Genomic DNA, 25,768 nt, shown 5'->3' with positions numbered 1-25,768 from the left:
AGCAGTCAGTCAGTATATGGCAAACTCTCAGCAGGACTGTGGCGGCTCTAGTAAGATTTTCAAAATTATTCTGGTTTTGAAAATATTATACCTTTAAAGGGACACTGTCAAGGGTAGGAAGCCTAAAACAAGAGTTGTCTGTGATTTCTCTAAACAATAAAGAACATTCCATTTGCTGGCTGAATTGCTTTTTTCTATTTGCATGAACAGCACTTACACTACCACCAAGGAATATAACTAGTAAGAAATTATTCGGGTGGGAGTTAAGGACAATATAACAATGAGCTAATGAGATCAGCTCTTGGATGCAGGAATTCATTCTTTTTTATGCTTGGAAAACACCTAACACAGTAGCTACTGGAAACAAACAATAAAACGTTCTGTTGCAGAACACCTTCCAGCTTTGGTCTGTGCAGGTTATGTCAGCCCTACACTCTGCTTTTCAGCTGTGCTTCTGTGGGCAGGCACACAAGAATCTTCACCCAACAGTGTGCCCTTTTGAGAGGTTAAGGAAGTTGCACGTCATGACATCATGTTTATGTTGCAACAGGATGACTAGTCCGCATGTCGCAATGCAACGTCATCCCACTGCACTGAAATGTCACCTCTCTCATGGCACAAGGTCACAGTTTTACAATGAAAAATCACGATGGAACATCACGGTGCAACATAATGATGTTTTATTGTCCCACAACTTCTTTAAGGACCATATAACATCCATCTCCTGTTAAAATGATTGGTGGTGACCTTGTAGCCCAGGTTTGGGGCGGTCAACAAATTTCTCAGGACTGGGAGGACAACAGATGATAAGATAGATGTACTAGTTTCTCCTTCTTCCCCTCCTTTCTAATTCAAATCTTCAGTACCTGCTGTATAGCTCGGGGTATGATTCCTCTATGCTTGTAGTTTTCAGTTGCTCCTGTCATGGTGTATGTTTTACCAGCTCCTGTTTGCCCATAGCACATTATAGTGCCTAGAAAAGTTTTAAAGCAAAAGAATAAATTCAGTAGAACTCATTAATTTCTCCAATGTAACATCAAAGGGATCTTATCCTCAGATGGGTATTTCTTAAAATAACACAAATATCAATTAAAAAATTACCATTATAGCCATCCAGAGCTTGGGATACCAAATCCCTAGCTACTGCATCATAAACCGAATCCTGTGAGGCATTGTGAAGAACACCATCCAGTTTAAAGGACCAATCAGTCTGCTTATTATTGATGACTCCTTTCTTAACATCTCTCCCGATGTAAATATCTATGCTCTAAAAAGACAGAGATGAAGAATGTTGATGTGCTACAAGAGATATTGGGCCAAATTCATCCCTGGTGTAACTGCAGCAGGGTTACTCCTCATTTCTGCTACCATAGCTTAAATCAGAGTCTAGATCCATTATGCTCCTGATGTCTCTTATTCCTTTACCTTGTTGTCTGGCCCATACTTGATCATGTCTTGAGGAAAATTAGCTGTTGGCTTGACTCGCACAAATGCATGTACTTTCCTTTCTTTTGCACTCATTGTAACTAAAAGAAGGGGAAAAAGGGAAAAATCAGATTTACAAGAAAATACTGTGTTCTCTAAAATACAGTTTAAAGGCTGTCATCAGCAAAAGGTAGGCTGCAGTGCCATCAATTTTTAAAATAAACTGTTTACAAATGTTAAGCTGTAGTTTCTAACCATGGTTTATTAAGAGGAACTATAGGCACATATCAAGCCTAAGCAGGGAAATTTTTAAAGTGAACATGTAAAAATAGAACATGCAAAAACCTTCTTAGTCATTACAATTTCTTCTTGTGCATCTGAGTCCTAGCTGTTTACTGACACAAATGAGCTTCTCTTCCTGCTAGTCCTGCAGAACAAAACAGCTACAGGAGAATGAGATGGATTCTATTCTGTCTCATGCATCATTAATGCAACTCTCAGCTAACAGCCGGATTCTGCTCTCTGATACAAATCTGGTAGAAAACCATTGACATTGATGCAGTTGGGCCATCTTTACAAAGGTGTACCTGAGTGCAGAATTTGGCTGTAGGTTCTATCAGCAAACTTTTGATCACTGGTGAATTGAGAGGCAGGGAGAGACCAGCTTGATTTTCAGATCCCAGCATGAATAAGTGATGCTGAAAGGTGGAAAAATAATCTTTTTGCCTGTAAACAGAACACTGGAAGTCACCAAGAGAGTATAAATGCAAAGCCCCAGCCATGTAATTCTTACAGTAACAGGAGGATGTGTTGAAGGCGCAGTGCTACAGCAGCAACAATTTAGCCACAAACTTTTAATGAAAATGTTTTACATCAGACATAGGATTTTCTGATCCATGGACAATTCATTATTAATCATTATTATTATTTCACTATGACACCCAGATTCTCTGATTAAGATTATGGCCACTTTGTGCTAAGCACTATACAGACAGAGAGAGTGATTTTAATTTATAAGGGGGGGTGTCACACTCAGAGGCTTGCTATGTGAAAGGGGTCACCAGTACAAAAGTTTGAGAACCGCTGAGGTAGTGATACTGTAATCTTTCAAGTACCACAGCAATAAGTTTCTACCTTGACAAGAAGATTGTGAGGATAGGTGCACTGTTTCTTTAAAGTTGTAGCAAGAAGCCAGGCAGGAAGAGGGAGCTGGAGAAGGTTCTAAACAGAAGTTCTAAGGTGAAGCACAGAGAGGGAGAGAATAGCCTTGGGGCTAATGAATTTTTTCTTACTGTAATAAAATTCCTTGTTCAGTGTTAGAAGAAAGTGACTCCTGTGACTCTTTACCATTGACAGAAGGTTCACAGCTACAGATAAGAAAGGGAGTTCAGACTCCACAGCCCATTCAGTCCTTGGCCTTTCTGCTGTGACTGCAACAAGGATGCCAATTAGTGTCAGTTGTGATGGTTGTTTTTGTCACATGGGCACCTATCCACTGATTGAGATCCACCAAAGTCATACCACACAGGCCACCAAATAGCCTTTCAACTTTGCCAGCAATCACTCAGACAGGCTTTTAACCAGTAGCCTAGAAGTGCAAGGCTCCCTAGCCCATTACCAATCTCCCAAGCCATGTAGTCAACCAGATTTTTTAAATGCCTGGGACGTGGTTACAGAGCCAACGGTGTCACAGGGCTGTGGGATTAGAGATGGCATGAGGATCGTTAGGATGTGGGTACAGAAATGGAGGTGATGCAGGGGTGAGAACATGGGATGCAGGAGCCGTGGCAATGCGGGATCAGGGACAGCTGGGACATTGGGGATGGAGGCAAAGATGATACAGGGATGAGGATGGCAATATGAGACAGGAGATGGCTGGGACATGGGGAAGGATGGTGTGATCCAGCTAGTGAGGTGGAGGAGGTGGCGATGAGGGGTTGGTTGGGATGTGTGGATGGTGGTTGTCATGCAGAGACAATGAGATGCGCAGACAGTGGCAGCACAGGGATGGCTGGGGTGAGGGGGAAAACAGTGGCAATACAGGGATGGGTGGGAAGCGGGGATGGTGGTGGTGATAGGGAGATGGTTGGGATGTGGAGACGAAGATGGGGAGAGTGGGAAAGTGGAGGCAGTAACTGTGATGGCTGAGATGGGGGTGGCTGAGGGTGGGGACGAGATTTGCTGGGAGATGGGGATTGTCACAGAGAGATGGGGACGGTGACATGGGGACAGGGATGGCAGGGGAGGAGATGGGGACAGTGACAGAGAGATGGGGCTGAGAACAGGGACGGAGGCGGGGGCCGGGGGCGCCGGGAGGCGGGAAGGGGCCCGGGGGCGGAGGCGGGGGACGGGGGCGCCGGGAAGCGGGAAGGGGCCCGGGGGCGGAGGCGGGGGCCGGGGGCGCCGGGAGGCGGGAAGGGGCCCGGGGGCGGAGGCGGGGCCCGGGGGCGCCGGGAGGCGGGAAGGGGCCCGGGGACGGAGGCGGGAAGGGGCCCGGGGCGCCGGGAGGCGGGAAGGGGCCCGGGGACGGAGGCGGGGGACGGGGGCGCCGGGAGGCGGGAAGGGGCCCGGGGACGGAGGCGGGGGACGGGGGCGCCGGGAGGCGGGAAGGGGGCGGGGGTGCTGGGAGTGGGGATGGGGGGAGGGGAAGGGGCCGGGGGCCCGGTACTGACCGGGAGCGGCCGCTCTTCCCGCCGCCGCCGCCTGCTCCTGTCGCTGCAGGTCCCCAGCGCCGCAGGCACCGGGACGAAGCTGAGGCAGGTGGGTGTACACACCGTTACCATGACTACCGCCACTTCCTGCCGCGTCCGGAAGTGCTCCTAGGGAATGCGGAAGCGAGGGGAGGCCGTTTCCGGCGGGGGCCCGAGGGCTCTGATTGGTTACGGCGGCCGGGAGGGGCCAGCGTGGAGCTGGGTCGAACGGAGGCGTCTCTCTGCTCCCGCGTTGCCCTCCCTGCGGCGAGCGCGGCGGCCGCGGCCCGGGGAAGATGCTGGAGGCGGCGGCCGAGCCGGAGCTGGACCCCGAGGACCTGGTGCATTTCTCGGTGGGGGACCTGCCCAGCCGGGGCTACGGGGTGATGGGCGAGATCCGGAGGCAGGGCAAGCTCTGCGACGTGACCCTCAAGGTACCGGGGGGGCATGGGCTGGGGAGCCCCGGGCTGTGGGGGGCATGGGCTGGGGAGCCCCGGGCTGTGGGGGGCATGGGCTGGGGAGCCCCGGGCTGGGGGGTGGGAGGGGCATGGGCTGGGGAGCCCCGGGCTGGGGGGGTGACATGGGCTGGGGAGCCCCGGGCTGGGGGGGTGACATGGGCTGGGGAGCCCCGGGCTGGGGGGGTGACATGGGCTGGGGAGCCCCGGGCTGGGGGGGTGACATGGGCTGGGGAGCCCCGGGCTGGGGGGTGGGAGGGGCATGGGCTGGGGAGCCCCGGGCTGGGGGGTGGGAGGGGCATGGGCTGGGGAGCCCCGGGCTGGGGGGTGGGAGGGGCATGGGCTGGGGAGCCCCGGGCTGGGGGTGGGAGGGGCATGGGCTGGGGAGCCCCGGCGGGGGGTGGGAGGGGCATGGGCTGGGGAGCCCCGGGCTGGGGGGGTGGGAGGGGCATGGGCTGGGGAGCCCCGGGCTGGGGGGGTGACATGGGCTGGGGGGCCCCGGGCTGGGGGGGTGACATGGGCTGGGGAGCCCCGGGCTGGGGGCTGGGGGGGTGACATGGGCTGGGGAGCCCCGGGCTGGGGGCTGGGGAGCCCCGGGCTGGGGGCTGGGGAGCCCCGGGCTGGGGAGCCCCGGGCTGGGGGGTGGGGGGGCTCTCCTTAACCCCTTACCACACCCACTATCTAGCTCCTGCCTGTGTCTGCACCACCAGAGCTGTCTTCTATGGGGGCCCTTCTCCCTGACCTTATGCAGCATGTTGGGGGTTTGACCTCCTCCCCCCTTCCCAGCGTTGGGCTCTGCCCCTTGGTGCAGAGCCAGGGGACCCATCTGCCCTGGTTGGTTTCTGTGTCATGGTGAGTGAAGTTTGGGGAAACTTTGGAGTTGGGGCTGCATCCTCCATGCACCCCCTGGACCTCTCCTGGCTTGGTGGAGCTCATCTGTCTTGGATGACTGAGACTGGTGCGCACCCCAGCACCAATATGCAGCTTGGGTGAAGGTGTATGATACCTGTAGGCACTGGCCTGTGACAGCTGGTCATTCCAATCCCATGTGCCTTCATCCCCACAGGAGGCAGAAGCACCAGCTCTGTATAAATAATTGCCCAGGCTAGAGACTGTATCACATGCAAAAGGGAGCTGAAATCCAACCCTGCCACAGTTTGCTAATCTCCATTCACGTCATATGCCTTTGAGTGAAAAGGGGCATCCAGTGAGTCATCTAGCCCAGCTCTCCTCACCCTAAGTATTTGTTGAGATGACTTGCCACTAGTCATTCTTGCATGCCAGGAGTGGCCCCATAAATAGTTTTGTGTTCTCCATTGAGGTGCCGTAGGAAATATTTGTTAATTTGAGATGTTCCCACTGCTATCAGTCTTGCATTTCTCTCTAATGCGAGCACTGTTGTGAAGCAGGAAACTTAATTAAAATAGTCATGCTACAAGTTAATATTGTTCAGGGAGCTTATGTTTTTGCTGCTTGGCGATATTATTTATTGTGTTATCGTAGCTTCTAGGTCCCACAGTCAGGGATCTGTACACACACAAAATGTAGAGGTGGTTATAATAGAGAGACTGATTTAAACCTGTAAATCAGGGTAATGGGTTGACATAGGATTGACTCTTTAATGCTACAAGTATGTGAGCCATAGAGAGATTAGATAGTGGAAGACCAATACAGTTGTTTGTAGGCTGCTAATTCAGAGGTAGCCCAGGATGATGATAGCAAAAAATTGTTACAATTCTTTTAGTGGCCTAAGCAAAATGGGTTTGGTTTCAGCCCAGTGTCTGGTGGATGTGTCCACATCACAAAAATCTACAGCTGCAATTGGCACCCCTTTTGACGCTCTCAGTCAAGAGTCCAAGCACTGACTGAATCATGGACACTGTACTCCCTTCTAATTCCCACAGGGTGGTCACTCTACATCAGTATCTGAGTGTGGCCCATAGCAGATTCTTCAGAGAAAAATGCTAGAATCCCTGTAAAGGTTAATAACAGAATAGGAGTTTTTAGATGTATACAGTGCTGCTGTTGCCGTGCCCAAGGCATGTGACGAGTCCAGTGAGTACAACGTTGTACTATTGAATGAAACGCTAAAACGTTCCCTAGTCTGCACAGGTTGAGACTCTTCACCTATTTCCCTCTGCCTTAGAAAAAGATTACATAAATAAATAGACTTTGCATTCCTTCCACTGAGTAGTGCAGGTTGGATACATCTAAATGAAAAATTCACAAGAATATTTAGTTAGCAGTGTTCGCCAGTGCATTGTCTGTGTGGTGGCCATGAGCAAAGTTGTGCTGTCGAAGATAAAATGTTTGGGATAGGCTTGCTAGCCGTAATCAGAATCCCCTCCACAACTTAGATGATCATGCTTGGAAGTTTCTTAGGGAGTGTTGATCGCTATCTGTATAGTGTTATGTGTCCCAGCATGTGTGGATGTCTGATGGAGATGGGGAGCCTCTCACCCCGAGATGTTAGTAGCATCTAAAGTAGTTGCCACCTGATGTGTCTTTAACCTATATGAAACTAGTCCAGTTCTGCATTCCTTTGTGTCTAGACACTATAGCATTACATCTGCCTAAGCTAGATCACAGATTCCACTATCACGGTTGGGACCCTTGGTGGTCTTTGTGGCAGAGACTTGAGCGGTCCTCCCAAGCTCACTTTTGATACATAGGGGGAGGAGATGAAGTTTGAAGTGCCAATACTTGTGAAATAGCTTTTGTGTTGATAAAGGACTTTGACGTCTAAGGCTATTTCATTAACACTATGTTCTCTTCAAGAGTATGTCTCAATGTAATTAATCATGATAGTGAAATATCCTACTTCTCTGCCACTTCCTCCGGCTGCCAACTCACTTTTCAGCACTGACCTGCACGTCCCTTAGCAGCTGAGTTGACATTCTCAGGCCTGGTCCACACTACGCTGTTAAACCGATTTTAACAGCGTTAAATCGATTTAACGCTGCACCCGTCCATACTATACTGTTCTTTATATCAATTTAAAGGGCTCTTTAAATCGATTTCTGTACTCCTACAAAACGAGAGGAGTAACGCTAAAATCGATATTACTATATCGATTTAGGGTTAGTGTGGACGCAAATCAACGTTATTGGCCTCATTCTTTTACAGTAGCTACCACAGTGCACTGCTCCAGAAATCGACGCTAGCCTCGGACCATGGACGCACACCACCGAATTAATGTGCCTAGTGTGGACGCACACAATCAACTTTATAATATCTGTTTTATAAAATCGATTTAAGCTAATTTGAATTTATCCTGTAGTGTAGACGTACCCTCATTCTCTTCAAGCCAGATCTTTCTTCCTGATCATTCAATGCAAGATGCCTTTTCCAGCTTTATTCATTATGCAGTACTGGGTGTTATGGAAGCAAATTTTATCAACTTTGAGTGTGTTTTTCAAATAGAGGTAGCAGCCACTTCAATATAGCTGACATGAAATGTACTTGTTCACTGATCTTGTACAGAACACTTTTTTAACATGTATTGATGAAACTTTAAATTCAGTGAAATGTGTTAACCGCACAAGGGGCCTGCAAAATAGCATGTCTAGCAGAGAGGGTGTCAAGCATCAAACTATGGAAGAAACAACATAAGGAGGCTTTAGTCATTGGGTTCCCTTGGGTGGTGGGTGTTAGTACACGTTTCACCATTTTAACAGTTGTTGCTTACTATGGTTTGCTGACTTCAGGTGTAATGGAGACAGCACCTAAAAGGTACTATCTGCACAATAAAAACATTGTGTTGCAGACCGATTTCCAAAACTGGCCCTGGTGTGATTAAAGCACTATTCCATCTTTCAAGGGAAGCAGGAATAAACAATGTTGTGGGCCATAGTACAGATCAGTTGAATAATGGTCTCTTCTCCGATGTTGATCAGTGCTTTAACCATGTTGGAGGACAATGGCTGTAAATGGGATTCCTCTAGCATATGATAGTGGTTGCTGGGTGGACAGGACCTAAATGGTTTAGTGGTATTAGCTCTACCTAACTTTCTGCTTCCTGTAAGTCGAGATAGAAGGGATAAAATCAGTGACAAAAATGAGTGTTAAGGCCATAACTGAAAGAGGAGCTAATTTAATGTGATGTAAGTGTTCTGGGTTTATTATTCTCTTTATTATTTGGATTACAATGAATTAGCCTTGGAGTGTCTTAACTCCTGTGTGAAAGGCTGAATTCAATATGTAACAGTAGTCTGTGGGCCTGAGGTACGAATCTAGGACAAAACCTTACTCTGGATCTGTAGACATCAATAGGAAGTGTGTACATTGTTATTAAAGTTCCTGTATCTCACTTGGCTCATTAATTGTGCTAATCTTTGGGACCACTTCTGTTTTTTGCTCCTCTTCTTTTCTGACTACTTAGCTGACTGCGTCGCTCTAAAGTCAACACCTCAATAAGATGAATAGGTCGGGGGACATGAGGAGTTCTCAGCTTTCAGACATCCTCTTATCTGCTTGCATACTCAGGCCTGGTCTGCACTTCAGAGTTAGGTTGATGTAAGCTGCCTTGCTTCTATGGAAGTGTCAACCTTAAATTTGGTTTCTGGTGACGTAACGGCCCCGCTATGCCAACTTAATAACTCCACCTCCACGAGTGGCATAGAGTCAAGGTCAATGTGTTTAGGTCGACGCGGTGTCAGTGTAGGCACTGCGTTGCTTACGTCGACTGTTACTGCCTTTCAGGAGCTGTCCCATGCTGACAATCAATATAGGCATTCCTGGTGAGGACATACACCTCCAACACAAGGAGCAAAGTGTAGACACGTACAAGCTGTGTAATTACTGCGGCAGCTGAATGCGGACATAAGTTAGGTCAGCTTAATTTTGTAGTGTAGACGTGGCCTCAGGCCGACAACACTACATCAGTTTACAGTTGGCTCATGTTTGAAAAAATAACTTCACAATCACGCAGCAAAGAATCCTGTGGCACCTTATAGACTAATAGACGTTTTGGAGCATGAGCTTTCGTGGGTGAATACCCACTTCCTCAGATGCAGGCTCGACACAAGCCTCCCAGAACCTTTTAGCCACCTTCCCACAGTAGTTTCCACACACAAGTCTGGCGCAGCTCTTACAGCATAGTTCCTTCCAGCCCTGTCTCCTCTCTCCGGGAGAACTATGCTGTAAGAGCTGCGCCAGACTCGTGTGTGGAAACTACTGTGGGAAGGTGGCTAAAAGGTTCTGGGAGGCTTGTGTCGAGCCTGCATCTGAGGAAGTGGGTATTCACCCACGAAAGCTCATGCTCCAAAACGTCTGTTAGTCTATAAGGTGCCACAGGATTCTTTGCTGCTTTTACAGATCCAGACTAACATGGCTACTCCTCTGATACTTCACAACCATGGTGTCTAGAAACTTGAATTTTAAAATGAAAGAATCTGAATGTGTCATTAAAGCCACATAAATGGGCCGGGTATTTGACACCTCTACTTGACTAATGGAAAAGTGCACAATTAACAAACAGCAATATTCAAATGATCATTGCCAAAAGAAACCTGTAAGATAACTTTAACATTGTACCAGCATTTCTCTTCCAACTTGTTTCTCATCTGAGAATCACTGCCGCTGCAATTCAGATTGCTCAATAGACCATGGTGCTGTTTCAGCAGCTGGCAGCGTGGTTTAGTTGCGATTAGACAAAGAAATGCTGATTTGACTGGATCTGTCAAATCTCTGATTATTCTAAACTGGGTTTGGGGAAATCTGTCGCTGCTCCTCATGATCATCTCTGTGAACATAAGGTTTCTGGGGCAGAAGTTAAGCTGCGTGTTTGGCCGAAGCGCACCCTGGTAGGGTATAAGGTGCCCATTGAGAGCTCATGCTCTTGCATTTCTGCGCCAACGTAAAGGGTTTGTCTGGGTTGCTAAGATCAGGGGCTTGTAACACCATTCCTTAGTCCAGTCTTTCTCAAACTGTTCCAGATTGTGGATCCCACCTTAAGCTAGGCACCTCTCCTCCCAGCCCCTGTTCCATTACAGTAACTCCTTGCTTAACGTTGTAGTCATATTCTTGAAAAATGTGATTTTAAGCGAAACGATGGTAATCGAATCCAATTGCCCTAGAAGTATTAATGCAGGGCTTCTCGAAATGGGGGTTGGGACCCCTCATGGGGTCGTGAGGTTATTGCATTGAGGGTCACGAGCTGTCAACCTCCATCCCGCTTTGCCTCCAGCATGTATAATGGTGTTAAATATATTTTAAAAGTGTTTTTAATTTATAAGGGGGGCGTCACACTTAGAGGCTTGCTATGTGAAAGGGGTCACAAGTATAAAAATTTGAGAGCCACTGAATTAATGTAAATAGGGGAGTTAGGTTCCAGGGATGTTTTTTTCTCTGCCTGCTAATACAGTACTTTGTCCACTACTTGCGGGATTCTCTGGAAGAGCAGCCCATCAGATCTAGCAGGTGATGGCTTGGAACCAGGGTGGGCTGGCCCGGCCCCTCTGTCAGCTCCCCGCCACCCATCCCCCAGTGTCTCCCACCCCACAGCGGGCCCCGTGGATCAGTGCCTCCCCCGCGCCTCCCGAGTGTGGCAAAACAGCTGATTGCTGCGAGCTGGAGGTGCGCAGCGAGGCGGGGGGTGGGGAGTCTGTGTGCCGCATCCTCACTCCTCTCCCCTCCGCCCCCAGAGCCTCCTGAACATGACGAAACCGCTGCGTTCAGGATGGGGGAGGTTCTGATCCATGGGCCTCACAGGCGGGAGGTGCTGGAGGGGGCGGAGGGGAGCTAATGGGGGGCTTGCAGCCTACCCTAGTTCCAAGTCCCCACCCGCAAAATGACATTATAAGTGAACATTGCACAACTTACATGTGTATGTTCCCTAATAGATCAGCAACATAACGAAATATTGGTAAGTGGCGTTACTGTACTTCCCTGGGGCAACTAAGTTACTTGGTTCCATGAAGAAAAATTTTAGCATGTCTTTAAGGAGACAAAGGAAAATCAACTGGAGCGTGGCTGCTTGGATGTATTCCCTGGCTATCACGGTGCTGTTAACTTCTCTTTCCCATATATGGGGATTTATGTGTAATAGAACCAAATCTTTCCTAGTCCCTTCATCTCCCACTGCTCTTATCTCTTCAGGTTGCTTTGTTCTTTGTTTCTGTTTTCTTCTGTAGCCTTGTCTGTTAGAAATCTTGCACCACTGTAACTATTCTAGATCAATTTTAGTTACAGTGGGGCAAGTTTCCTAACAGATAAGATATGTCCTAGATTTCCAATATTAGTACTGTCAGTGAAGTAGATCAGTTGACTTTACACCAGAGAATCACCAGATGCAAAGAGGGGCTCTTTTTTTCTGAGTTCAGGGTTTCTAGAGGCTTTTTTGACTGCCTCCAAGAATAAAGTACAACTACCAGGAATGTCACTATCTGGAAACTGACGGCTGTTTTGCCATTGACTACTGTGAGGCATTTATACTGCCCTGACTGTCATGTATCTGGGTGCCTTGGATGGTTTGAGAATTAGTGCTTACTTTAAACTTCTTATCTGCAAATTAGGTTCAATCTAGATATCTTGTAAGATGAGGTGTTCCAGGTTGGTCTGCAGCTACAACAGGTGCAGCTTTTCTCTTGCTTTCTAGAGAGTGCAGAGGTACAGGAAAATGAACAGTATTTGGATACTTTAAACTTCTTTAGAGGCTTTGGAAAGGTTTAGGAGTGATGCAATTCATACATTTAGCCCACCCCTAAGCAAAAGATGGCATGGCCTAGTAACTTCAGAAGCACAGCACAAACTCTGCAGTACTGAGGTCTTCAGGGATTATAACCCATTGAGTCAGATAAGATTGAATAATTCTTTAGTTACAGCTGTGATTTTTTTAAACGGAAACCTAATGTTTTGATTTTTCTGGTATGCGGGGCCCTCTGGTTCTGTACAGGAACTGGGTATAAAAACAGTTTTATTGGGTGGTCATGTGATGTTAGGAGCAGTTCCCTAAAGGAAGGAGATCTTGGTGTTCTAAATTCATTTCTCAAGCTGGTGGGCATGTTGTAGTATTGGCAGTGTGGTTCTTGCTGGGGCAGTTTGTTTGGAAGAACAGTGGACAAAGAAAATGTGGTCTAATGGTAAAAGCAGGGGACTGGGAACCAGTGATGGTGTGTTCTAGTCCCATAGCTCTGCTATTGATTTGCCTTGTGGATGAATTGAGAGATTAGAAATGCTGTGCTTGGAGAGATTTTGGCCAGTTTACTTCATCTCACTGTTCCAGTTTTTCTCATCAGTAATATGAGAGTGGTCGTTCTTGCTCATCTCTCACAGGGGAATTTGAAGCTTTACTAATGGTGTTTTTGAGATCCTCAAATGAAAAGTGCTATGGAGGTGCCAAGAATTACAGTTAACTGGGGAAATTAGCTATTACGATGAGGTTAGACTCCATTCTTGCTCAGCTCTGCTTGAGAGACCCAGTGGACTTTTAAGTCAAACCAAAACCAATTGACAAGGGTTTGCACTCTTACTGAGCCTTTTCGGATGCAGATGCCTTGTTAGCATAAACGTCATCTGGACTTGTCTGCTTTCTACAGCTTGCTTTTTTCCTTTGTTTCTAGGTTCAAATATGTCCGTGGGCCATATTAGCATATTGCTGGAAGCCCAAGGACTGCACCCAATTTATATACAATGGAGCCAATCATAGCAGCAGTCGTTATTGCAGAAGTCTGTCTTGCAAAAGTTACAGGTCCCAATCTCTCTCTTTCGATCTCCAAGCTGAGACAGAGCAAGACTGAAGAATAGCATGCCCGAACATGTGCTCTTTATAACTATATCTCCTTCAGAAATGATGGCCCCCTCCCACCACTGTAACACTAGTTAGTTCTACCAGAGTTAATTTCTGTTGTTGCTGTTTGTCACCTGGACTGGAACAGTAGAAAGGCTTCATTCAGATTACTACTAATTACATATGGCTGATTAGAATATTTGAAAGTGTACAGGTCTGGCAGGATATGCCACTCATGCTGCACTCAAATGATACACCTTCACTTGACGTGTAACCTTGCTAGAATAAAGCCTTTATCGGAAATGTCTCCAGATTAAATTGACTGCAAATAGACTTGCTGGCTCTGCTCCAGTGGTTCAGACAATCCTAATCATGCTTATCCCAAAGTCAGCTATGTCAGTGTTAGAAGGGTTTCACATCAATAAATGCACAGATCTGATTGTCTATAGTTGTGGAGCATGTTAGAAAACAGACTCATAAAGATATCAGAACTCTCCTTCATCCTTCCACGGTAGATAAATGGAATTCCATGCAGTTAATTATGTGTATAATTTCAGATGAGACCTAGAAAAACCCAACCCCAACAACACAATCCTGCCCCTGTGTGCTCTCTGCAGCCGCTAAAGATCATTGCAACTTTTCTTAACAATGCAGATTTGTTCCAGTGTCCTTAACAGAACTTCCCCCAGCCCCCAATTATCTCCAGCTCGAGTCACCCTCACAATTTAAAATAACAATTCATTCAAGGATTAGCCAACCTCCGCCATAACCCACACCTCCCAATACATTTAAAACAAATCCCTAGAAAAACGAAGTTGATGTTAATGTTACAATTACATTACATTACCTTGGCTTTTGCAAATTTCAGATGCTTACAGTCAAGTCTCAATTTTTTAATTTTTTGATCCAAGCACTTTAACAAATCTTACATTGTATAAGCCTGATTCTGCAGACCCATAATCATGTAAATACAGGTTTGTAGAATGGGGCCCTGGATATGAAAGGAACAAAGGAAGGGATGATTGGAGACCAGTGTCACTGTAGTGGCAGAATTAATGTCCAAAACTGGAGCAGAACAAATTCTGAAACATTAAGAAAAGGCACGAGAGTGCTCAGGCAAAGATGTTGCAATTGAAACCTACCGCGGTGATCAAAAAGGGGAAGGCACAGTAGAAGAGCGAGAGTGCCAGAGAGGTCCATGGACAACGGGACTGTCTTTGAAGACTCACTAGAATGTGTTAAGGGCAGTGTTTATATGCCATGGGGATGTGGTGGCACACAGTGTCCTGGTTCTTACTACCCTATTACAGCTGCCCTCCAGCGTCAACATTCTTAAGGATTTGTAGGAATTCTGGTGGCCTCACACTTGGAAGCTAAGAACCAAGAGGAAGAACGTTGGCTGAATTATATCTTCAGAGAAGCAGTACTATAAAAATGTCCCCGATCCAGTTACAGCTGTTTGAGACTGTAATCAGATTTATTTTTTAATCTCAGCTAGGCACTCTTCCCCCAAACACTGAGATGAACACTTGGTCTACTTTGCCTTGAATTTAAATCTGTGGCATCACCAGAAGCAATGTACTTCTGTCCTCCTGGGGTATCTTATCATTGTTTACCTACGGCAAATAGACTTAATAGGTGAGTCTCGAATTCATCTGAAACTAGTATTTTTAGGCTGTCTCTCTCTACATGTTCTTAAGAGGAATTACATGGGTAGTCTGTCTTCATCTTTGGAATCAACCCACTTCGAACAATAGCTCAGCTGTATACTAGCAGCAAGGCGTTTTGTCGGTATAAGCTTGCCTCATATAAACCCTCCCAGGCAGACAGGAAGTAGAGCTCATGGTTTAGATCAGGGGTCGGCAACCTATGGCATGCGTGCCAAAGGCGGCACACGAGCTGACTTTTAATGGCAAGCTGCTGTCTGCTGGGGTCCCGGCCACTGGCACCTCTCAGACCGCTGCTGAACCGAGGCCAGCAGCAGGCTGAGCGGGGCCGGCGGCCGGGACCCCAACAGGCAGCAGTTTGCCATTAAAAATCCTGCCTGGCCCGCTCTTCTCCGCCCCTCCCGCTGGCATTTGCACATGCTTTCCTGACCTCTGTCACTTCCAGCGGGAGGTTGTGTTTCCGGGTTTGCGTGTCCATACTGCTATCTGGTGTCTGTGGAGTCTGAGCGGCCCCATCGGCAGGGGCAAGAAGAGGGACCCAGCCCCACAGGAGTCGCAGCGCCTGCGAGGCCTGTAAGTGGGGAAGGGTCCTGGGTCCCAGCTGCACCGTGCACCTGCCCGCCCTGAGCATGGCCGGCCCCGCTCCCTGGACTCAGGCAGGCTGCCCTGGCATTGGATCCTCGGTGCCGGGATGAGCTCAGCTCTGTACTAGGGTAGGCCGTGTCCCACAGCCCAAACCCAAGCCTGTGGGGCTGCAGCTCTCCGCTTGCTGGACCCTGGGAACAGCTGGGTCACGCCTCTTTCCCCACCCCAGGTCCCTAGACTCCACTCACCTCCAGCATTGAGGGCAGAACCCAGGAGTCTGGAGCCCTAGTCTCCATCTGTCCCCCACCCCCTCAAACAACTAGAGCCCAGCTGGAAACCTAGGAATCCAGAGTCCTTGCTCCCAGCACTCCTCCCCCGAGCCTCAGACACCAGCCCCTTCCCGGAGCCCAGGAGTCCCAGCTCCCACCCCGATCCCTGCCCTGCCCCCACACACCCCCTCAAGCCCCTGCCCTGATTCCTGCACCCCCTTCACACACACCCAGCCCTCTGCCCTGACCCCTGCACCCCCCCACATCCTCCAGCCTTCTACTCTGACCCCTGCATCCCCCTCACACACACCCAGTCCTCTGCCCTTACCCCTGCACCTCCCATGACCCCAGCCCTGACTCTAGCACGCCCACACATACCCAGCCCCCACACACCCCATGCCCTGACTCTTGCACCCCCCCACATCCCCACCCTGAGCACCAAATGGGAGCTCCTGCATTGCCCCCCACACACACACATTCCCACCTGCACCCCTCACACCAGATGGGAGCAGCCCGGGTAAGCACTCCACACCCAAATCTTTTGCCCCAACTCTGAGCCCCTTCTAGCTCCTGGCCAGGCACTGCACCCCAACCCCCAGCCCTGTGGTCAGTGCACTCTCACCCTCAGCTCAGTGCAGAGAGGAAGAGAATGGGCTCAGGAAGAAGGTAGATACCCACTCTGTGTGGGCAGGGCCAGGACCCCTGAGTGTCAGCGGGCTGAGCCGCTCAGCCCACTGGGGGTCTCGGCAGCCAGTCCTACTCAACCTGCTGCCAGCCTAGGTGAACAGAACCCCAGGTCGGCAGCAGACTGAGCGGGCCAGCGGCGTAAGATCAGCATTTTAATTTAATTTTAAATGAAACTTCTTAAACATTTTGAAAACCTTGTTTTCTTTACATACAACAATAGTTTAGTTATATAATATAGACAGCGAGAGACCTTCTACAAACGTTAAAATGTATTATTGGCATGCAAAACCTTATTTAGAGTGAATAAATGAAGACTCGGCACAGCACTTCTGAAAGGTTACCGACCTCTGGTTTAGATCTTCCTTGGATCTTGCAGTAAAGGTTATGAGTGGGGCATAGTTCTCTGCATAGTTTGAACTAATCAACAGCATTCCTTTTCACTGGCCATCCAGGAAAATTGCACGCATGCCAGGCTGGAGGCAATCCACAGCAGATAATACCTTGAAAAGCTAAAGGAATCTTAGAAATTGGAATCCAAAAAATCCACCTGTCTCCTCTGAGTTTAAAGCACAATACCACTGTGTGTTCCATTTAAATTTATTGTTGATGCCATGTTCCCTCTGTTTTAAAGCTATCAGTTGGCCTTACTAATTCCCATAAGCCATTTTTCCTTCTGTTGCTCTAGATTAGAGGCATGCAATGCTTTATGGAGTCTTTGCTGGCGATTGGGTTCGATGGAGGATTTTTTTTTATGTCTAACTACTTTTATCCTGTATCGCACATGAGGGGATCTTTTTATACACAGTGATTGGCTGAATGATGACATATGACAATACCCTAAACTGGGATGTTTGATTACCTTCCTCCTATTTGCAGGCTTGTCTACACTACCACTTAAATTGATGTAACTTACGTTGCTCAGGAGTGTGAAAAAGCCACCCCCCTGAGCAAAGTAAGTTATATCGACTTAAAGCGGGGTCCACACTGCGCTGTGTCAGTGGGAGATGCTCTCCCACTGACATAGCTTCTGCCTCTCCTTGAGGTGGAGTAATTATGCCGACAGACAAGCACTCTCCCATCAGCATAGTGCATCTTTATCAGACGTGCTACAGCTGCGCCTATGTAGCGTCATAGCATAGACTTGCCCTAAGCTTATGCTGTTTTTGACTCTCTAATTCAGTGCTCTCCAAACTTTTTTGATCACGCACCCCCATCAGTAAAAAACTTTTGAGCATGCACGCCCTGCCACACTGGCTCTACCATTTTTGCTGGAGCAAAAAAATTAAGCTGCTCAGATTCCCACACGAACAGACGAAAGGGGGGGGAAAAAAAAAAAGCACTCCTCCTGCCACTTACCCCCAAGGATCCTCTTATGCACTCCCTGGGGTGCGTGCACCCCACTTTGGAGACCACCGCTCTAATTTTCACTAGAATTGACTGCTTGGTCTTTTTTCCCTTTGACTTTTCCCTTCAGAATGTAATAGCCCCAGAAATCGTAGCAAAAAGAGGTCCTAGTGTCATGTTAGGTAGCTGTGGTCCTGTTAACAAAGGCTCCTAAAGATGTCTCCCCATTTCCCCCCCACCCCCAAAAAGGAGATCTTTGCACCAAGGGGTTTACTAATGGCTTCTCAGCTATGCAGCCTCCTTATTTAATGAAAACAATAGTTGTCTTTTTATTACACCTATCGTGTTTTTCTATGAAGAAGGCTCTGTTATGTGTTGGAACTAATTAATATTTTAAGCGTGTGGGAGAATGATTTTTCATTAGTCTAGTACTCCTAGTAAAAGAGCATTGCATAATATCCTGTGTCAGAAGTGGAATAAACTGCATGGGTGATTCTGCCTGTAATGGGTTCCGCTGAGTCCCTGTAAACTGTGTCTTTCTCCAGGAAACTTCAAGACACTTGTTAATATGGATTGTAAAATATTTCTAAAAATAGTTTTATCCTTCTGTCAACTCTTCCCAGACGTCTTGCCCTTTAGTACTAATATTTTTGCTCAGGAAATGGAAGGGTTAGAAGAGCTAATTTGAGCACGCAAGCGACGTACAGAGCGGTCTCAAACAGCTCTACCAATCCTGACCAGTAGTGCCCTGTTCTGTCTATTCCTGGGGCTCCTGTCAACAGCACTTTAGGCCCTGGCATTTCGTTTGTGCCTGAAGACCGACTTGAACTCTAGTCTGTAAAAGTGAAAGGTGAATGTACTAATCTGTGTGAACTCACATGAGTGCCTGTGTTTTTATGACCTCTCAGATGTTCCCACGACACAGATTAGGTCATTGCAGATAGAAGCTTCTGACGTAAAGTATGGGTGAAATCTTAAAAGATCCTTGTGTCACGCTGTCTGGAGTGGCTCACGACTGAGTGCCTACCTGCGGGCAGATTGTCAAAAACAGGGCAGACACCCTGAACTGGTGGTGTGCTCTATAATTTTATTTCACCAAGCCAGTAACAAGTGTCTCTTCTGGATCACTAAAACAGTCTTATCATGGATTCACAGACAGTCCTCTTAGATTCTCCAGTCCATCTTGCCACCCAGACAAACTGGGCGTACTGATAAATGGTCACTTACACCAAATGTTCAGGTTGCTTCCAGTCCCAAGAGACCAGTCACTTGCCCCAAATCAGCTGGTACTCTTGATCTTACATCAAAGACAACACCTGTAGCCAATCCTGTAATAAACTCTCTAAAGATTTATTAACTGGGAAAAGGAAATGTTGTTTACAGGTTAAAGCAAGCAAACATACACACGCAAGCGAGTTATCATCTAAATCCTAAGAGTGACAGAGTTGTAGTGATCTGTCAATTCAAAGTGTGTCTCAGGACGGACCCAGGATCTCTGGCTTCAGTTTGTCTCTAGCCTTGTCAGAGTTCAAACAGTCAAAAAAGATGGAAAAAATTTCCTGTGACTTAGTTTTATTTCCTTCATTCAGCTTCCAAGTCCACAGGACAAGCTTCCTTGTCCATAGCATTTCCATGGTGCAACAGGGCCAGTAACCAGTACTCTATATTGAGATGTTCCTTGATGGCCGATCTGATTTTGGTAGTCCTTTTGGATGGGTGTGGGGATGATTCCAGTGGCTAGGTTCACAACTTTAGAGCAAACATTTTCAAAGTTATAAAGCAAAATTGACATATTTTCTTATAGCGTGAAATACACACGTTACATGAGATGAATGCATGTAAGCATTTCGTAGTCTAAACACTGGATGCATTCTTATAAGACTGATGCCTATTTCGAGCAAAACAAATGTATAGGTGAACTGGCCAGTCTGCAGCTATGAGTTTGTTAATTCTTAGCTAATGCCTGCAGCCTGGGCAAGGGCTGGCATCTGGCCTGCCTACGTCGCACCTTGTTTTAGGGAAATATCACTTAGTAACATGGAACAAAGGACAGCGGATACTGAAAATGGCACAACAGTGTAGATGTTTTGAAGTAGAATGCTTCCGTTTGCCTTGTGAGAGCAATTGCCTGGTGAAATCCCGTTTTGGGGTGCTACTATGCAAAACGCCAAACCTTTAGATTTAGCCACTTCTTACTTTCTTTGGATACAACTGTTTTAACTTCAACTGAGCTGCCCATCTAATTCCTTTTCCCTTTGGATGCGTTCAGTCCAGGGAGTGATCTGTTCAGCGAATGTCTACAATTTATTGGTTTGTTTAAATGTACAACAAAAAGAAAATGCCTTTCCTCTTTGCCTGTGTTTAAACTGGGCTCAGTGAGATGCCCTGATAAAGGCTGGGCATAATGGTCAATTCCAAAAATGGCACTGTTGTGTTAACCATGCCCTACAAAGTCAAAACAGAAACTGAATGGCCCCAATAACATGTATTGACCACTCACACTAATTGTGGGGCATTCACATGGCTTTACTGATCCCTAAACTAGGGAGATGGAGGGGTGTTGGTTTTTTATCTTCAACAAAAACTGCTGACACTTCTGGTTTCGCTAGAGATGCTTGTCCAATAGCCTTTGATCCGTCTGTAATTTATATTTGATACAGTAGAATTAATGTTAAGAATGGATTGTAAGAATGTTATAAATCCTGTATCTTTAACATTGAAGCCAGATCAGTCCATGTTGTTTCTTCCAGGCTGATAACTATCATGCAAACCCATGTTTGTTAGGGCCAAACAAAGAGGAGCAGACTGCCCTTAGAGGTGGGAATGATTATTTGGAGGAGATGTAAAGGTCGATTGAGAGACTGTTGCATGCATCTATCATCAAAAGAACTCTTGTGCAGGAAAAATTAGTCTCCATTTCTTGTTATGAACAAGATTTGATATGATATGCAGACCATTACTTTTATTATAGTCCAGTTCTGTCGCTAATAAACCTCATTTTACTGAGAGACCAGATGAGTGAGGTACTCTTATTGGACCAATTTCTGTTAGTGAGAGAGACACTTTTTTGAGCTATACAGAGCACATCACTCATCTGGTGTCTCTAATATCCTGGGACCAACACTGCAGACAACTTGTTTTAATGAGACCACATGGTTTTGGGGTAAGATCACTGTGCAATTTCTGCAAAAGAATGTGTTTGATAAAAGCGTTTGTGAAGGAACCACTGCCTATCCTGGAGCACTTCTATATTGGTTCTTATCCTGTGTTCATTACTGCAGTATCTGAATGTCATCTAATAATGCATTGAGCAGCATGACTGTCACGTGTTCTCTGCTCCTCCCCACAGGGGGCAGAAGTGGGTCCAGTGGAGTTTATTTTTATATATATAATGCACACACCAACGTTGCTATGTTTGTTAGAGATGGTAAGTACTAAGGAGGACTTGGAGAGGAAGAGTTTTTTGATGGTCCCTAGTTCCTGTGGGAGTACATTCCAAAGTCTCAGACGGGCACCTGAGAAAGCCCTGTCTCTTGCACAGACAAGCTTTACCCTTACCGTAGAGAGGTGTCTTGTGCCAGGGGAGTGGAATTGTTGACTAGTCTTTATCCAGAAGGGCTAGGGAATCTTCTAGACACTCTGAGCCCAGGCCATTGAGTGCCTCATTTGATTGAGGCAGCCCCTAAGAAGTGCCACTTTGATAACGGGCATGGTTTGTAGGAGCAGGGCAAAAGCCAGCTGACCTTGTGGGGAGGCAGGAATAGGAGATTAGAGTAAGTATGGTCCAGCAGCGAGGGCACAAGACTTAGACTTGGAAGACCTGGATTCTAGTTCCTGCTCTGTTACAGACTTCCTGTGTGACCTTGGGCAAGGTACATCCTTTATGTTGTAGTTCCCGTGTGTAAAATGGGCATAATGATACCTCTGTCCCTCACTGAAGATTATGAGGTGCTCAGATGCTGTGATAGTGGGGAGCCACGTAAGTACTGTAGATAGATAAGGTTCCATCATTTGGAGATGTCATCAATACCAGAACTGCTTGATCTCTTGGTATCTGATGTCCTGGTATGGTGGGTGCTGTTGTTAGAATGTGTTTCACATAAAAATTATTCCTTCCCACACTGATCTGGAGCCCTGGGCTAGCAACAGCTGTTTAAATGACTGTTGCTAGCATACATTCAAATGCAGTGTAGGATGGGCACAGAAGAATGCTGAACCCGCTGAACAGGCCTGGCATCTCTGACATCTGGTCTGGAATCTAGACTAGCTGAACAACAACCAGGTTACCTCTGGCAGCCAACCCTGCTGCTGTTTCTTTCTAAATCCTTCACCAGCAAAACTACTGCTCAGTTCAGAGGTTTTGTTCTAAAGTCTCACAAGGTGTAACTGGACACTGACGAGGCAGAGTGTTCTGATTTAATTACAGTGCTTGTACAGGTTGTTGCATTATAAGCAGGTTCCTTTCCTATTCTAGAAAAAGTTGTGTGGTGGAAACCTAGTCTAGTTGCAGTCTTCTGCTATCAGTGTGTCACTAACATTCTTGCAGGTGAAGTGCTGTGCAGGCAGGTGTGTGAAATAGGTACAGGGAATCGAGCAAAACTCAGCTGAATCCAGGCTGTCTTCTCAGTCTGTAATGGGATCTTACAGGTAATCTGACCAGGGATGCTGTTATAAAGTGGTGGCCTGTACATGGATTATTGGAGTCAATAAAACAAATGGGGTCCACATATGTAGGTGGATGGAGACACGTGTTACTGGGGGCAGGGGATCATTTGCATAACAGGGCATCCTGTGACATGGGATGGATCATATGTTTGTTACTGCTTCAGCACAAAGGGGCTGAGTTAAGAGGACAGGGGTGGCAATAACCACTTTACTGTGGCTACATGTACTAAATGTGCAGTAGTTCAAAGAACACTGGCTCCTGCTGTGGCACCACAGGGACCGCTGGCTTTGGAGAATCAGAGCCATCATGTTGGGTGATGTTTTTAGAGAAATCGTGTTTTACCAAAACCCCATGGAACTGATACTTTTCTTGCTTTCTACCACTTCTGACTCTTGATCTACTTTTAATACATTTTACACCTTCAAACTATTGTAGAAACACTTACCTTCAATGGTCCTGGGAGGTAAGTGATGCTCAACTCAGTCATATAGGTGAGGGAAACTGAGGCACAGTATGTGCAGTGATTTGGCCAAAGTCAGCTGTGGACAGGTTGAGAATAGAGCCTAGCTCAGGGGTAGGCAACCTATGGCATGCGTGCCAAAGGCGACACAAGAGCTGATTTTCAGTGGCACTCTCACTGCCCGGGTCCTGGCCACTGGTCCGGGGAACTCTGCATTTTAATTTAATTTTAAATGAAGCTTCTTAAATATTTTAAAAACCTTATTTACTTTACATACAACAAATAGTTTAGTTATATATTATAGCCTTGTAGAAAGACCTTCTAGAAATGTATTACTGGCACGCCAAACCTTAAATTAGAGTGAATAAATGAAGACTTGGCACACCACTTCTGAAAGGTTGCCGACCCCTGGTCTAGCTGATCCCACATCCCAGTCGTGCATTCAGACCAATAGATAACGGTATCTCACCTGAAAGCTGGCTTAGTGGCTGTCTCATTTCCACTCTGACTGCTCTTCGTTGTGCGCTGCGTAATTCCACAGCCTGATGCTTGTGGCGGGATTTGTTCACCCACATGGAAGTGATTATGCAAAAGCAAAATCTCTTCCAACATCTAGACACAGAGCTCGGTAATTCACTGTGATGGAAAAGGAAATGCAATAAAAGAACATTTGCATAGTAGGAGCCTGTTATGCTCATTAGCTTCCTGAGGTGCAGAGGCTCTTTAACTGAAAATGTCCTTCCTCTTTGTGGGCTTGGCTCACCAAGCACATTCTATGTTGTGTACTTGTGTGTGTTCAATGGGTTCTCTCAGGTAGGTTCAATGCAAGATTTGGGTTCACTTTTAAGCAAACTGACTTCATAAAACCCTTAGTAGGAACCCTTCTCCTCTCCTTAGCATCCACAGAAACAGATCTTTGGGGTTTAAATAAGCCTGAGGAACTAGCCTGCAACTCAGGAGATTCACATTCAGTTCCCTGCCCTGCCACAGGCTTCTTGTCTGACCTTGGGCAAGTCACTTATCACGCTATGCCCCATTGCAGGACATCTGTGGTGAAGTTTGTGAGGCACGTGGGTACTGTAGAAGTATGTGGAAATCTGTATTGTGGCTGCAACCCAAACACAGCAGAACTGTGCGAGCTGCTGTCTTACTATGTCTTCTTGCTTTAATACCTCCAAAACCAGTCCTTTCCTCACTGTCTCCACATTTGCTTTGATTATTGTAACCTTTCCTCACTGCCTCTCAACTCTCCCCCTGCCCAATCTGTTCAAAGTGCAGTTGCTAAATAAGCTTCCTCTTCCCTTTTCAACCAAGTCACGCCAACCCACATGCCTACTCAGGTCTCTTTATTGGCTTTCTGTCTTCTCCCAAGTCTGATTCAAGTTCGCTGTTCTTGCTTGGCATAATCTTACCGCCTCCCCAACCTGTCTGGTCTCATTTCCTACTTCCCCCTTCCTAAACTCTTCCCAGCCCTCCCTCTGGCCTCTTCCCCACTCTCTGCTTCCTGTATGTTCTCAGGCTGCCCTTACCCCTGGACCACTCTCCTTGCTCTCCTATGTCAGCCACTTCTAATTCCCTTCTTCCTCAAGCAGTCTCTCTGCTTTCTCCCCCACACTCGGTCTCCTTTGAACTCCTGTCTAGTGACTGGTGTTTTGTTCAGCGTAAGCTCTGAAGGGCAGGTGTAGCAATGTGAGACTCACCCCTGTGGCGCCTCCTGCTGGTCGTCGCAGGGAATTAGCTCATCCAGCCTCCGAAGTGCCCTCTGCAGGCCGGTGTCCTGCTGCCGCTTGGCCCTATGTCCCAGACGCGGTGCCCTGTTATCTGGGGTGCTGCCTCCTGGCAGTGCACCTCTCAGTCTCAGGGTCTCCCCTCCCCAGGGAACCCCCAGCCACTCAGTCAGAGGCTACTGCCAGTCACCAACTAGCCCCCGTTCCCTGGGGCAGACTTCAGTATAAGCCACTCATCACAGGCAAGGGGGGGTTGGACCTGCTGCCTTTCTCTGCAACCCAGTACCTGTATGGGGCCTTGGACAAGGCCCTGCAGCCTGGGGAGTTGCCAGCCTGCGGCTCCATAGCCCCTCTGGCCATTCCCCAGCGCTGCCTCACTCTAGGTACCCTAAACTTCCCAGCAGCCAGGCCGCTCTCCCTCTCTGAACGCAGAGAGAGACTGTTTGTGCTTCTGGCCCACTGTCCTCTTATAAGGGCCAGCTGGGCCCTGATTACACTGGGTACAGCTGTGGCTGCTTTCCAGATCAGCCCAGCTTTTCTCTGCCACAGCCCTCTCCCAGGCTGCTTTAAGCCCTTCCAGGCAGAAGCAGGGTAACCACCCTGCTACAGCAGGAAATGTGTATAAATAATAATACAGTAGAACTAGAAAGTGACACATGGCATACATATGACTTAACACGATTTATAGACAGAAAAATAATAGGGAAATACCTTTACACTATAGAGTTCGCCTTCCTAATTATTTGTGATGTTACTGTCTAGAGCAGGGGTGGGCAAACTACGTCCTGGAGCCGTATCCGGCCCTTCAGTTGTTTTAATCTGGCACTCGAGCTCCTGCCAGGGAGCAGGGTCCAGGGCTTGCCCCACTCCATGCATGCCCTGGCTCTGTGTGGCTCCCAGAAGCAGAGGCATGTTCCTTCCTCCGGCTCCTATGCATAGGGGCAGCCAGGGGACTCCGCATGCTGCCTTTGCCACAACCGCTGGCCCCGCAGCTCCCGCTGTCCAGCAACCACAGCCAGTGGGAGCTGCAGGGGTGCTGCCTGTGGACGGGGCAGCACACAGAGC

General features: G+C 47.5%; 2 protein-coding genes across 10 annotated transcripts in view; one reads left to right on the top strand and one right to left on the bottom strand.

Annotated features, from left to right (window-relative positions):
• KIF9 (kinesin family member 9) overlaps positions 1-4,212 on the bottom strand; it is a 35,069-nt gene extending 30,857 nt beyond the window's left edge. For 4 of the 8 annotated variants that reach the window (XM_030549805.1, XM_030549812.1, XM_030549807.1 and 1 more), the window contains exons 1-5: positions 4,098-4,212; positions 2,718-2,855; positions 1,426-1,526; positions 1,102-1,267; positions 867-973 (exon numbers count right to left, since the gene is read on the bottom strand). In XM_030549805.1, coding sequence (XP_030405665.1) covers positions 867-973; positions 1,102-1,267; positions 1,426-1,526; positions 2,718-2,775 — 432 coding nt within the window. In that variant the 5' untranslated portion in view covers positions 2,776-2,855; positions 4,098-4,212. Of the gene's footprint in view, positions 1-866; positions 974-1,101; positions 1,268-1,425; positions 1,527-2,012; positions 2,152-2,717; positions 2,856-4,097 lie in introns of all 8 variants that reach the window. The other 4 variants (XM_030549809.1, XM_030549806.1, XM_030549810.1 and 1 more) reach the window with 4 other exon arrangements.
• Positions 4,213-4,327: 115 nt separating this feature from the next.
• The window catches only part of KLHL18 (kelch like family member 18), a 43,877-nt gene continuing 22,436 nt past the window's right edge, over positions 4,328-25,768 (top strand). For both annotated transcript variants that reach the window (XM_030549804.1, XM_030549803.1), the window contains exon 1: positions 4,328-4,549. In XM_030549804.1, the coding sequence (XP_030405664.1) occupies positions 4,412-4,549 (138 nt within the window). In that variant the 5' untranslated portion in view covers positions 4,328-4,411. The remainder of the gene's footprint in view (positions 4,550-25,768) is intronic.

This window comes from Gopherus evgoodei, chromosome 2, assembly GCF_007399415.2.
Source record: "Gopherus evgoodei ecotype Sinaloan lineage chromosome 2, rGopEvg1_v1.p, whole genome shotgun sequence".
NCBI lineage: Eukaryota > Metazoa > Chordata > Testudines > Testudinidae > Gopherus > Gopherus evgoodei.
Note: the sequence above shows the minus strand (reverse complement) of the source record. Positions and strands in the feature narration are given on the sequence as shown.